General features: G+C 49.6%; 1 protein-coding gene across 1 annotated transcript in view; it reads left to right on the top strand.

The window, feature by feature from the left end:
- The window catches only part of oacyl (O-acyltransferase like), a 112988-nt gene extending 99517 nt beyond the window's left edge, over positions 1-13471 (top strand). The window contains exons 14-15 of the mRNA XM_072497331.1: positions 7595-7737; positions 12879-13471. Coding sequence (XP_072353432.1) covers positions 7595-7737; positions 12879-12983 — 248 coding nt within the window. The 3' untranslated portion in view covers positions 12984-13471. The remainder of the gene's footprint in view (positions 1-7594; positions 7738-12878) is intronic.
- The last annotated feature ends 1332 nt before the right edge of the window (positions 13472-14803 follow it).

Here is a 14803-nt window from a genome sequence, read left to right as displayed (position 1 = left end):
GCATTCTGTAGATAGCCTTTGCTATAACAAACAGACAAGCTTATATTTAAAGCTTTTCACAAGTGACCATGTGACAGTGAGCTCTTGGTACACAATGGGTGACAATCCATATTAATTAAGAAGTTTCAATCTCTCATTGTCAAAGCTATCAAGATGCTATTGAAACAGAAAAATATCCTTCGCACCCGCCATGCATAATGAGATTTGTCACTTCCTTTTTATCTTCAGCAGTTACTGGAGTCAGGAAGTCTGCTGGCTTATTGTCCTCACATTTTGCCAAGGATTTAGACAATGGCAAGTGTGAAATTTATCAGGGAAATTGCCCAGACATGATCCTCGGTAATCCAATTTTAGATGTTCCGAGAAGCAGTCATAATATACACACAGGTACATGATGGTGCACAGACAGGCAGTGATTGACACACAGGATGACCAGTGAACACACAGAACACAGCAGCCAATCACCAGACAGGACACGACCACTATAAAGCCAGAGGGCACTAGTTTTCCCGCTCTCTTGGGATCCAGCCTCTGAGACAGTCAGAGCCCGTGAGAAGCAACTAGAACATACACCATGTGGTAGTAAGATAGTCTGGTCAGGTTAGCCTCAGGTCTCCAGTCAAGTCAGCATAGGGTCAACCCACAGTTAAAGTATGTATGATAGTTAAGAGTTCAATAAAGTCGAGTTGCATTTCTTCAAGTGTTGGAAGCCTGTCCCTCTCACTGCTGCAGTAAACGCAGTCCTCGCAGACCCGGCATACCCAACACATCAGAAGCTTGACCAGTTTTCAGATCAGATGACTTCTGCAGCAATTTTAATACAGTGGGCAGGATTCTCCATGCAGCGATGCCGGAATCGTGAAATGTGATTGGCGGAGAATCGCGAGTCAGCTGAAAATCATGGCCGGCACCAGACGCCCGGTGGAATGCCATGCTACGATGCCGCGACAGCAACGTCAATACATTCTACTCCACACGTACAGTAAATGCCATTGGCATGTCATTTATGGGCCTGACCCGGTATTCTCCGGGCCTCCGTGGTGTTCCGCCTCTGCCAGGAGGAATTACTGATGGCGGGTTTCACTTGTGGCTTCAATAATCGGGAAACAGGTACCTGCTGAGGGAGAGAGAGGAGGTAGGACATATTCCCAGAGGTGCGACCGCGGGCTGTTGGTCAGGTCAGTGACAGGGTTGGCTGGGGGTGGGGTGTGGGAGGGGAGAATAGTGGTAGGTGACCGTTAAGGCGACTGTCACCACAAACCTTTACAGCACGGAGTCCTTCCAGGCACTGAGAGGGGACCTGTCTGGGATCTTGCAGCCCTCGGTGCACAGGTGCACCTGCCCCATTACGGAGGCCTATATGCCCAGTTGGCACAATATGTCAAATTCAATGTGGACCGAGCCCACCAGGATACCCGGGCAGCGGAGTTCACCATCATCGCCAGGATGCCGTAGATCCAGAGGGTGATCGATGGGATGGATGTCCCCCTGTGAGCACCAGTCCATGACGCTCACAGCCTCTGCCACCTGCGCCCAAGCCTGGTGTATGGTGGCGGGTGTCAGTCTCCTTCCCATTCTGGGGAACAGGGTGGCCCACCTCTCTTCCACAGCATCCAGCAGGGTCTCAAGCTTGCCGCCTGCAAACCGGTGCTCCGCTCTCCGTGCTGCCATCTTTTTGGCTGGGATGAGTGTGTGTGTGGAATGGAGTGCTGATATGCGACTTCAGCTTGTCAGCATCTCGGGTGGCAGACCTAACCTCGGCGAATAAGTTAAGAGCCCGTGGTGTTCAGGGTAAGATTCTGGCATGGATAGAGGATTTGCTGACTGGCAGAAGGCAGAGAGTGGGGATAAAAGGGTCTTTTTCAGGATGGCTGCCGGTGACTAGTGGTGTACCTCAGGGGTCTGTGCTGGGACCACAACATTTCACAATATACATTAATGATCTGGAAGAAGGTACTGAAGGCACTGTTGCTAAGTTTGCAGATGATACAAAGATCTGTAGAGGGACAGGTAGTATTGAGGAAGCAAGGGGGCTGCAGAATGACTTGGACAAGCTGGGAGAGTGGGCAATGAAATGGCAAATTAAATACAATGTGGAAAAGTGTGCGGTCATGCACTTTGGAAGGAGAAATTTAGGCATAGACTATTTTCTTCGGAAAGCAGAATCACAAAGGGACTTGGGAGTCTTTGTTCATAATTCTCTTAAGGTTAATGTGCAGGTTCAGTTGGCAGTTAAGAAGGCAAATGCAATGTTAGCATTCATGTCAAGGGGGCTAGAATGCAAGAGCAGGGATGTACTTCTGAGGCTGTATAAGACTCTGGTCAGACCCCATTTGGAGTATTGTGAGCAGTTTGGGCCCCATATCTAAGGATGTGCTGGCCTTGGAAAGGGTCCAGAGGAGGTTCACAGGAATGAGCCCTGGAATGAAGAACTTGTCGTATGAGGAACGTTTGAGGACTCTGGGTCTGTACTCATTGGAGTTTAGATGGATGAGAGGGGATCTTATTGAAACTTACAAGACACTACGAGGCCTGGATAGAGTGGGCGTGGAGAGGATGTTTCCACTTGTAGGAAAAACTAGAGCCAGAGTACACAATCTCAGACTAAAGGGACAAAACTTTAAACCTGAGGGGCTGGTTCAGCACACTGGGCTAAATCGCTGGCTTTTAAAGTAGACCAAGCAGGCCAGCAGCACGGTTCAATTCCCGTACCAGCCTCCCCGAACAGGCGCCGGAATGTGGTGACTAGGGGCTTTTCACAGTAACGTCATTGAAGCCTACTCGTGACAATAAGCGATTTTCATTTCATTCATTTTTCATTTCATTTCATTTCATTTCATTTTTCATTTCAAAACAGAGATGAGGAGGAATTTCTTCAGCGAGAGGGTGGTGAATCTGTGGAACTCTTTGCTGCAGAAGGCTGTGGAGGCCAAATCACTGAGTGTCTTTAAGACAGAGATGGATAGGTTCTTGATTAATAAGGGGATCAGGGGTTATGGGGAGAAGGCAGGAGAATGGGGATGAGAAAATGTCAGCCATGATTGAATGGCGGAGCAGACTCAATGGGCCGAGTGGCCTAATTCTGCTCCTGTACCTTATGGTCTTATGACACTGTTTTTTCATTGGAATCGATCATGTTCCACGTGGTGCCGGTCCTAGCCCATTACCGGATCATGAATTGCTACAGGACCAGTGCCAATTTAGTTGTAGAAGTCCACCAATTCAGTCCCGGCGTCAACACTTCGTTTCTCAAAGGGAGAATCCCGACTTGTGTAGTTGGCAGTTCCAACTGTTTATTTCCACATTGCACAAAGTACATTGTCGTGACAATTCTTGCATCTCTTTTTCATGCATGGCATGTATGCAAAATAATGGAAGGAGAAAAATAAACTGGTTAGAGTCAGGACATGTGGCATTATATACTTAAAATATATAAAATCAAGATTGGATTGACAATTGTACCAATGGAAATCTATAGTGACACAGCATCATTATTATGCTGCACCTAATGGTGAAACAGAGAATGATGTGCAGCTAAGGGAATATTTGACCTGGAATTGGATGCACCAGCTTGGTAATTTAGTGATTTTTAATGAGTTGGATTGTCTGGTAGTATGGCCATATGTTTCCCGGCGGCGCGCCGTTCGCTGGTGACGGGATTCTCCCTCCCCGCTGCTTGTCAATCGGATTTCCCATTGAGGCCACCCAACGCCATCGGGAAACTTGCGTGCGGGGGGTGGCGGATGGTGGAGGGGGGGAGGGGGGGGGTGGTGGGGGTGGGGGGGGGGGGAGGGGGGTGCGCTGCCAGTGGGAAAAGCGAATCCCAATGGTCGGAGAATTCTGGCCAGTATTTTTAAGAGGCAAAAGGAAGCCTGAGATAGGCCATGCGACCATTGGGGAAGCTGGTGTATATTCATTACATTTAAATAGAAGTTAAGTGTTGGTTGGCCAGCCTGGTCTGGGAACAGCAGCAGAAGACTCAGTCAATGATTGGGCCTCATTGATGTGCTTCTGTTCAGTACTCCAACCATGAAGAGGAAGTCAGTGGAAAGCAGCTAATAAGTTGTTAAAAGTTTTGTGTATGGGTGCTACAACTGGATCCAAAACGAATGGTCCCCAGCATGAAAGTAAGTCGTCTGGAGTGTGAACGGGGGAGGGTGAGATTGTGGCCATGGGAGGGGGAAGGAGGCCCAAGGTTCCTGTTGGGCCTGGTGAAGCAAGCCTGTGTTTAAGATTGCATACTATCATTGAGTACTAATCTGATTCAATAAAGGACTCCAACTACTTTGGCTGGGTGTCCCTTGATCCTGCAGTTAGATTGGGACAGGAGATCAGTGGTTGTTTCCAACTAGCCAGCCAGCAGGTAAAGTAGGACTTTCTTCTCAACGTTTGGCGAAGATATCTGGACCCTGAGACAAAATGTCTGAAAAATAAACGTCAGGTACAAAATCCCAAAGCAGGTATCTTCTACCTGGACGGTTAGATTCTTATTTATCTCAGGAGGGTACTGGTAAGTTAGGACATCTTGGGTTTCTGTGGAGATTGCTGGCAATAAGCGTGTACTTGCCTTTCTCAAAGCAGAACAGTGACTGCAAAATTAAAGGAAGCACTGTCAAAGTGAAAGGTGAGGAAAATCCTGAAAGAAGAACATACGATATAGGAATAGGAGTAAGCCATTCAGCCCCTTGAGCCTGTCCCGCCATTCAATGAGATCACGACTGATCTGCAACCTAACTTCATGGGCTGGATTCTCCGGTCGCCACGCCGAAATTGCGTTCGGCGAACGGCCGGAGAATCAAAGTTCCCGACCGAAACTGGACATTGCCTGAGGCCTGCACCCCCCTCCCCCCCCATGCTCTGCCCCAACCGGCTAAGTTCTCGACGGCGTGGGTCTCTCATGGTCTCATCCGTCGGGAGCTCAGCATGGCGGCTGCGGACTCAGTTGAGCGCCACCACAGTCGGGGTAGGACCGATCCGCAGGCAGGAGGGGACATTATTCAGAGCTGGGGGCACTGTGGTGGGGTGGTCCGGGGTGCGTGAGCCAGCCGAAGGGGATGACTATTTCACGGGCCGAGTCCGCGAGCGGCATCCACCATGAACAACAGCGCGGCCACCGCAGGCCACCACCGTGGCATGTGTGGCCACAGACCCGGCAATTCTCCGGGGAATATTGGCAGCTAGAGGCTGCCGTCCTGCTAGCGCCCAGATACACGGGGAATCGGTGGCCATTTTGCGCCAGTTTCCACCCTTCCCATGCCGGCGTGGGGACATAGTCCCAGAATCGGAGAGTCCTGCCCCATAACCTGCCTTTGGCCCATATCCCTTAATTCTTTTGCTCAACAAGAATCTATCTGTCACAGATTTAAAATTAATCACTGTTCTAGCTTCATCTGCTGTTTATGGAGTGTGTTCCAAACCTCTACCACTCTTTGAGTGAAGAATTTCTTCCTAACATCTCCCCTGAATCGTCTGGACCTAATTTCTCTACTATGCCCCCTAGTTAAGAATCTCCAACCAGTGGAAATAGTTTATCTTTATCTACCCTGTCTTTCCCTGTTAATATCTTGAATACTTTGATATGATAACCCCTTAGTCTTTTAAATTTTAGCAAAAACAGGTCTAATTTGAATAATCTCTCCTCATATCTCAACCCCTGTAATCCAGGTATAATTTTTCTAAACCTACATTGCACTCCCTCCAAAGTCAAAATATCCTGCCTCAGGTGTGGTGCCCCAAACTGCTCACAGTATTCCAAGTGGGGTGTAACCAGGCTTTTGTATAGATGCAGCATAACCCCTGTGTCTACTCCAATCCTCTAGATTTAAAGGCTAGTATTCCATTAGCCTTTTTGATTATTTTCTGAACTTGGTCCTGACATTTTAAGGAACTATGTACCTGAACCCCTGATTTTTGACATCCACTGCACCTAACTTCTTTGCATCTAGAAAGTATTCTGCTCTATCCTTTTTCGGTCCAAAATGGATAACCTCACAATTTTGTCCATTCACCAAGTCTGTCAACAAAAGCATTTTTAAGCAGTCAATCGAAATGACGGGATAAAACGCTGGCTGTTTGGAGCCATTACCAAGTAGCAGACCCTCTCATTCCATCTTGCTCCTGGGATTCCTGGTGCTTGCAAAGATAATCACATTAAGAGAGAAAAATCAGCTGAGAACCAAGGCCTCACCATGGGAAGAGAAACAATATCAACAAGGCTTTCTGCTTCTCGTTGCCAATCAGTGATATCAGCTGGAAAACCGATTCTCCCTTCTGGGGACTAAGTCCCAACGCCGGCGGGAAAACCGGTGCCAACCACTCCAGCGTCAACAGCGCCCGAAAATGAGGAATTCTGCAAACTAGGTGGACGGCGGAGGGGTTAGCGCCGCCCCAGCTGGTGCCGAAGGGCTGGCGCGAGTTCGCGCATGCGCGGAACGGCCAACATGATCTCGCACATGCCCGGACCGGCCGGCGTATTTCCACGCATGCGCGGGGGTCTCTTCTCCGCATTGGCCCCCGGGCAATATGATGGAGCCCTACAGGGGCTCAGCATGGAGGAAAGAAGTCCCCCCATGGAGCAAGCCCGCCCACAGATCGGTAGGCCCTGATCGCGGGCCAGGTCACTTGGGGGCCCCCCCTCGGAGTCGGATCCCCCTACCCCCCGAGGACCACCCTCGCACACTCACCTGCCAGGTTCTGCCGTGCATGAGGTGAGTAATTCACGCCAGTGGGACTGGCCAAAACTGGAATTCAGCCGGCAGCCGCAAAACGGCGTCGGAGAATACGGCAGCCGGCATTGGGGCGGTGGGGTGGGATTCGCGCCTCCCCCCGGGGATTCTCCGACCCGGCAGGGGATCGGAGAATCACGGCCACTTGTTTGCAGACATAGATATGGGCATTCACATGAAGGGTGACATGGTAGCACAGTGGTTAATACTGTTGCTTCACAGTGTCAGGGTACCAGGTTCGAGTTCCAGCTTGGGTCACTGTCTGTGCGGAGTCTGCCGTTCTCCCCCTGTCTGCGTGTGTTTCCTCCGGGTGCTCAGGTTTCCTCCCACAAGTCCCGAAAAACATGCTGTTAGGTGTATTGGACATTCTGAATTCTCCCTCTGCATACCTGACAGGCGTTGGAATGTGGCGACTTGGGTATTTTCACAGTAACTTCATTGCAGTGTTAATGTAAGCCTACTTGTAACAATAAAGATTATTATTATTATTCTGCACTTTAGGGATTCTGTGATTCTATGAAGAAATGAATGACAGCAATCACTGCCTCAGCCATTTGAGTGAGGTAGCAGGCATTGTAAAATGGTATCTCAACAGAAGAGGAGGCGGAAAAATGAAAGAAAATGAAAGAAAAAGACTCAGGCGGAAAAATGAAAGAAAATATTCTGAAAAGTTTAACTTAGATCTCATCTTCAATCATTTGGTTTATCTTCAATTTGGGAAGGCAGCATATTGGTAGTTTAATAAGGGATAAAGTTCATGTTGAGTTTTGTTTTGAGTATATATATTTATTGGTCTAATATCCACTGAAACCCTGGGCTAAATTCTAAAATGCTTTTATTATTTCATTTTCTATCAATTTTCCCCTGAGGTTTTGTTCGAAGTTTGCTATCCAGCAAGCTATGGATCCCATTAGCGAATCTCAGCTACGCTTGTTTTCTGATACACCCTGCTGTAATAGGTGTTTATAACGGGCTGCAGGAAACACTCCTTCATTACACAGACATCAACATGGTGAGTAATCCCAAACTTTTCTATGATTTAATTCTGGGAATATTTAAATATTTTCCACAACGATAACAACAATTTACATTGATACAGCACCTTTAACACGGTAAGACATTCCAACCTGATTCAAAGGAAAGTCATCAAACAAATTTGACACCCAGCAACAATATCAAGGCGGCTGATTAAAAAGCTTGGTCAAAGAGGCAGGTTTAAGGAATGTCTGAAGAGGGCAGGGAGCAACAGAGAGGTTTAGGGAGAGAATTTCAGAGTTTGGGATTGGGGCAGCTGAAAGCATTGTATGGAAATCGGGAATGCCATTATTTGAGGAGGACAGAGATTTCAAAGCGTCGTAGGGCTGGAGGAATTTACAGGGAGAGAGAGTGCAAGAGAGAGAGACAGCACAGGCAATGGAAAATTTGAACACAAATGAGAATTTTAAAATTGGGGTATCGCTGGACTGGGAGAAAGTGTAGGTGACTGAGCACAAGGTTGAACAAGATTTAGTGCAAATTAATGTATGGGTAAAGGTTTTCGAATAAACTTTTTAGGGAGGTAGATAAAGAGAGGTCATCAAAGAATGTACTGTTTCAGCAACAGATAAGCTGAAGCAGGAGCTAATTCTTACAGAGGTGGGGGAAGGCTGACTTGGTTATATTTCAGATATGTGGTCAGAAGTTCATTTTGGGCTCAAGTACAATGCCAGCACAGTAGCACAGTGGTTAGCACTGTTGCTTTACAGCTCCAGGGTCCCAGGTTCGATTCCCGGCTTGGGTCACTCTGTGCGGAGTCTGCACGTTCTCCCTGTGTCTGTGTGGGTTTCCTCCAGGTGCTCCAGTTTCCTCCCATGAGTCCTGAAAGACGTGTTGTTAGGTGAATTGGACATTCTAAATTCTCTCTCCGTGTAACCTGGAAAGGCGCTGGAATGTGGCGACTAGGGGCTTTTCACAGTAACTTCATTGCAGTGTTAATGTAAGCCTACTTGTGACAGTAAAGATTATTATTATAGATTGGGGACAGTCTGATTCAGTCTCAAATGGTTCCCAGGAAAAGGGAGGAGTTGGTGGCGAGGAAATGTGGTTTGTGGTAGGGACTGAAGATACTGGGCTGGATTCTCCGATTCTGGGGCTATGTCCCCTTGCCAGACATGCGGAAAAGATGGCGTAAAACGGCCACCGATTCCCTGTTTTGCTGGGGGCTACCATGCCGGCAGCTCAGAGCACCCGGCTCTAGCTGCAGATATGGCGTGGAGAATTGCTGGGTCACCGGCTGCCTCCTGTTCCTCTGGGGCCCAGTATTAGTATCATGTTCTACCATTGTGTTACAGCTATGTTATGTTGTTGACCTTGTGGGCTCCATCTATGGGCCATTGCGTGGCCCCTGCCCCCACTCAACATATGCAGCCTCGCGACCCTAAACGTCGACCCTCCCCCTCTCTTCGCAAACCTCACTGCCAACTGCAAGCCAGTCGCCGCCAGAAGCAGGCGGTATAGCATGCCGGACAGGACGTTCATTAGGCCCGAGGTTCAGCGTCTCTTGCCGGAGGGGTCATCGAGGCCAGCAATAGCCCCTGGAGAGATCAGGTGATGGTCGTCAAGACCGGGGAAAAATTCCGGATGGTGGTTGATTACAGCCAAACCATTAACCGGTTTACGCAACTCGATGTGTACCCCCTTCCCCGGATTGCAGACATGGTAAACCAGATCGCACACTACCGCGTGTTCTCCACGGTGGATCTGAAGTCTGCATACCACCAGCTCCCAACCCGCCTGGAGGACCGCCACTACACGGCTTTTGAGGCAGACGGCCGCCTTTTCCATTTCCTCCGGCTCCCCTTGGCGTCACGAATGGGGTTTCGGTGTTCCAACGAGCAATGGACCGAATGGTGGACAGGTACGGGCTGCGGACCACATTTCCGTACTTGGACAATGTCACCATCTGCGGCCACGATCAGCAGGACCACCACGTCAACCTCCACCGATTTCTCCAAACCGCCCAAACCCTCAATCTCACCTACAACAAGGATAAATGCGTTTTCCGCACAACCAGACTAGCCATCCTCGGCTACGTCGTGGAGAACGGGGTCCTAGGGCCCGACCCTGACCGTATTGCGCCCCCTCCTGCAACTCCCTCTCCCTCACTGTCCCAAGGCCCTGAAGAGGAAATGGGCAGGTGAAGAGGGAGAGCGCGACGGTGTGGAAGACCGTCCTACTGACCCTGCGGTCCAGGAATCTCCCAGTTTCTCACTGGCAGGAGGTACTTCCCGATGTGCTCCACTCTATCAGGTCCCTCTTTTGCACAGCCACAAATGAGACTCCTCATGACCACTTGTTTGTTTTCCCTAGGGGAGCTACCTCAGGGGCCTCGCTTCCATCCTGACTGAAGACACCGGGACCAGTCCTCCTCAGAAAACACATCAGGAGCCATAAGACCGACCCTCTCGTAGAGAGGGTCCAGCTCCTACACTCCAACCCCCAGTATGCTTATGTTGAACACCCCGATGGCCGACAAGATACCGTCTCCCTCCGGTACCTGGCGCCCGCAGGCTCCACCACCACCACCACCACCGCAGCCCCCCCCACTATGTCCCGTCCAACCTACCATGTCCAGCGACCCCGCCCCTATATGGCTCCCGCGCTCCCTCCCGCCCGCCACACCGGTAATGAAGTTCCAGAAGAGACGCTCCCGGAGTCCACACCTGTGCCCACACCGGGCCCACTTGCGCTGCCAGCATGGATGAGCCCGACACCCGGACCAGCAGCAACGCCAGTGCTTCAGCGTGTTGGGCATGTACGGGCTCCGCCCATGGCTCCTCCCCTTGAAAGGGAGTATAAAGAGCAGTTGACCTGTAGGCGATTCACAGTATTGTACCAGTCGCAGGCAGGCAGTGTTCTTAGCTGATTAAAACCACGGTTTACTTCTACTCATGTCTTTGAGTGAATTGATGGTCGCATCATAAGGTACATCCCACCTAGGTACCGCAATACCCCTAATATAGCCTACCACAGTCACATAACCTCCTCCTCCCTTGGGGTGCCCAATGGCTCCTGGGCTAGTCTGTGAGATAGGTGTGTGACCGGAACTAACTCCTGGGGCCCCCTGGACCCGGCACCATCAGTCCTGGAGACCCCCCTCTCATCTCCATTTGGGACTCCATGCTCGTGGAGCACAGAGATTGGGCCACCTCCCTCTGGGACTGTGTCACGTCATTCAGTAACTGTGCCACCTCCCTCCGGGACTGGTTCAGGTTAGCCAGCGCCTGGGCAATGCCGACGTGCCCTCAGTAATAGTCGAGTTGACTAGGCCAAGCTCTGGAGTGCTGCTGCAATGCCGAGGAGGCCCTGGTACATAGCTGCCTGTGACAGGGCAGTCCTGTCTGTGCCTCAGCCACCGCCCGCACAGAGTGTGGTGGTGTTGGCCTGGGTGGCAGGCATTGTCGGCATGATCTCCTGCCCCTGCAGGCAGTTGAACTCCTCCAACTGCACCTTCAGGCGCTGGATGGTTGCTGACAAGTCCTTGTGTAGTCGCTGGCTCTGTGACTGCATCTCCATTATCTATGGGACTGCCCTTTCCAGAAGCCCAAGACCTGCCTGGACGGCAGCTGGTCCCTGGGGTTGGGCAGACATACGACCGTCCATCCCCTCAGGGGTTCCTCCCTACACCTGATAGTGTCACAGCATGTGTGTGGTATGCACCAGATAGTGCCCCAGGAGCATCTTCACTAATATGTCCAACCGATTTGGGTGTCTCTGGATGGTGCCGGGTGTTGGAGACAGCTTTGACGGGAAATCAGTGTCATCTCCGGACAGGTGCTCCAGGGTATCTTGGGCTGGCATTTGGGGCTCTTTGCGCTATCCATCACATCCTCGTCACTGGAATCTGCTTTGGGTTGGGGTCAGGGGCCGGAGATACCAGAGGACCGCCTCATTGCCAGGTGATTCTCCAAGACACAAGACACGACGCATGATTGGATCGCGGGTTGGGGTAGTGTTGAGGGTTTGTTGAGGGAATAGTGATGAGGTGGTGCGAGGTGCTGTGAGGGTGGGGGTTGTGCCACGCATGCCATGGGAAACCGCAATGCAGCGATGTATCACTTAGTTGCTCGATGCCAACCTCCGCCTTGGTGACTGCCCTCTCTCCAGGCCCACTGACCAGCTCCAGTGCCCGCCACTCTGCTGGGGTGAGGGGCCCCAGGTCCTGTGGACCCCTCCAGTGTTTTCTCTTTCCCAGCGTTTGTGGGCTGCCTTCTTCTGGAGGGGGGGCAGTCTATGCACAGTATTAGGCAGTCGGACGCATGCAGCATAGTGGGTGGGCAGCTGCTGGCCCTTCGTGGTCAGGGCACCCGGCCATGGCGGTCGATATGGGTGCTGGCATATCGTGCAAGGTGGGGAGCGAGCACGCCGCCGAAGGTGGGGGGGCTTATTGGGGGTGTGGGACAGGAATTGGTGCCAGGGACACAATGCTGCCTACTCGCCCTGGCCACCCTGAGGAGGTCATGGACCTTTATTTCAACACTGCTGGCTGGTCCTGGCGGTGGGGCCCAGGTCCCTCACGACCTCTCCCACTGTGCCCAGGCCCAATGTACGGAAATGGGTGGCAGCCTCCTTCGCACCCCAGGGAACAGGGTGGCCCGCCTCTCCTTCATAGCATCCAGCAGGGTCTCCAGCTTAGCGTCTGCAAACCGGGTGCTGCTCTCCGTGCTGCCATCTTGTTGGCTGGGATGAGTGTGTATGGGGAGTGGAGTGCTGATATGCGGCCGCAGCTTGTCAGCCTCTCAAATGGCAATCCCAACCCTGGCAAATCGGACACCATTTTTCATTGGAATTGATCTTGTTCCACATAGCGTTGGTGCTAGTCCATTAATGGATCCTGAATTGCTCCGGGTCCGACGCCAATTTAGTTGCCATAGAAGTCTACCAATTCAGTCCCGGCATCAACTGAAATGGAGAATTCCGCCCATGGTTTTTACACTGCATTTCTGTCAGAATTAAAATGATGAAGTTTGAACAGCACTGAGGAAGTTTCAAACCTACGTAAGAGATACATTATATAGTCACTGAGTTCCTGAAAAAGTCTTCTCTTCAAAATATATGTTTTAGTATTTAAAATTGATGAACTGTACTAATTTTTCTCTCCTTTCCTCTTCCTAGCTTTACCTCTTCATAGGTCACACAGTTTTGGCCCACATTCTCGGATTTGCTCTATGCGTACTCGTTGAAAATCCTATTCAAACATTAAGAAAATACTTCTGTTGATCTAAATATAGACAAGCTCAAGTAATATCTTCAATATATCCTCCCCTGCGGATCCAACATTTTGATTTTGTCTTCATGAACATAATACACTGAATTGGACCTTTACATTCCAAGGTTATGGGCTACTGGTTCAAAGGACATCTCATTCTTTGATGGTATTAGTGAAGAAGATTATTGGCAGCTCTGCACTCTTTGAGACTTTAAGAAAGTGTGGTGAACAAAATCAATCTGGTGCATGTTTCATATCTCAGTCTATATTTGAGCTCTCCTAATCTTATTATCCTACAACCATTCTTCTTAAGGAACCTGTCACTCATTTAAATTCTTTTGATAATGCAATGCTCAACAATATTCAGCACTAACTTTTAATTATGAGTATAGAAGTAGGGTAAGTTTTGTTGAAGCTTGATGCATGAACACCTATTTCATAAGCTATTGAAGTATATCTTTCTGGAAAGCACTAGTTAATAAAAATGGACAATAAGAAAGTGTTTTCTGTCCCTTTGTTTCTCAAAAGAATACTACAGTTCCACACCATGTGAAACTTACTTTAACATATGTTGCTGAGAAAAGAGACATGCTGTCAAAACTTTTCATTTTGCACTCATCAGAACAGATTCGCAAGAATACCAATCATAAAGGGAACAGACATTTATTCTATCAGTCATCTGTTGAAGCAATGTAGCAGCACAAATTGAAAAAATGAAAGGAGTTTGTGCTTCTATGAGAATACACAGATTGATAGTACACTGATTTACCTCACTGCGCTTAGTCTGAGGTTTGCAAATTTCTTTCTTTTTATTTCTTTCAATTTAGCATGTATTCATATTGGGCGGAATATTTCCAAAATTTGGCAAGGTGCCAGGCTCATACAGAAAACATGCATGTAACTCTTCAGTTCCACAGACCATTTTTCTTGTGGAATTTTGAGCCTCTTTACCAAAAACAAGTGAGTGGGCATGGTTTATGCTGTAACTCTGGTGGGGCGTGAGCTCTTACAGCTGGAAACTGGCTCCAAACAGATCAGGGTGCCATGTTTAAAAGCCCGGCCAACGCTACAGCAAACGGCCCCCAGCATACATCATGGATGTCTCGGGGGCTCTGTCTCCCCCCGACACTCCTTGACAATTAATCACCGGCAAAACACCCCCCTCCCCCGATATTCATCATTGGCAAAACACAACCCCCTCCAACATTCATTACCAGCATCTCCCCTCCCCCTACCTAATACCCATTTCCCCTGCCCAAGCCATCGTGCATATACGTAACTTCCCCGCCTCCCTGGGACCCCAACTAGGGTCCCTAGGGTCCACCTCTGGCACTGCCCGAGCTTGTTCCTCTACCCCACTGAGGACTATACTTATCACTGCATCCCCAGAGAAATCCTCCCGACTGCCTCACGCCTGGTCCAACCTGTTGTAAACCTCATCGACATAACGTCACATTGGTGAAGTAGGAATATTTAGTAAGGCAAGATCATTTGGCAGGGTGGCTGCTAAGTACATGGAAATGTTTTAACATTTATGAAAATGAATTCACATTCTATGTGGGCATGAATCTCTGGCGAGGGGTGGGGAAAATTGGGAAACGCAAATTCGTCAGCGAGAATTGCGTTTCCTGATTCTGATTTGATGGGAGTCTGGAACTCGCTGCCTGAAAGGGTGATAGAGGCAGAGACCCTCATAACATTTAAGAAGTATATATATGTGCACTTGCGATGCCAAGACATACAGGGCTATGGCCAAGTACTGGAAAATTGGGATTAGAATACTTTGGTGGTTGTCTTTGAACGGCGCACACACAATGGGTGGAAGGGCCTT

Source organism: Scyliorhinus torazame, chromosome 3 (assembly GCF_047496885.1).
Source record: "Scyliorhinus torazame isolate Kashiwa2021f chromosome 3, sScyTor2.1, whole genome shotgun sequence".
In the NCBI taxonomy this organism is placed as follows: domain Eukaryota; kingdom Metazoa; phylum Chordata; class Chondrichthyes; order Carcharhiniformes; family Scyliorhinidae; genus Scyliorhinus; species Scyliorhinus torazame.
This window is presented reverse-complemented; position numbering and strand designations above follow the sequence as displayed.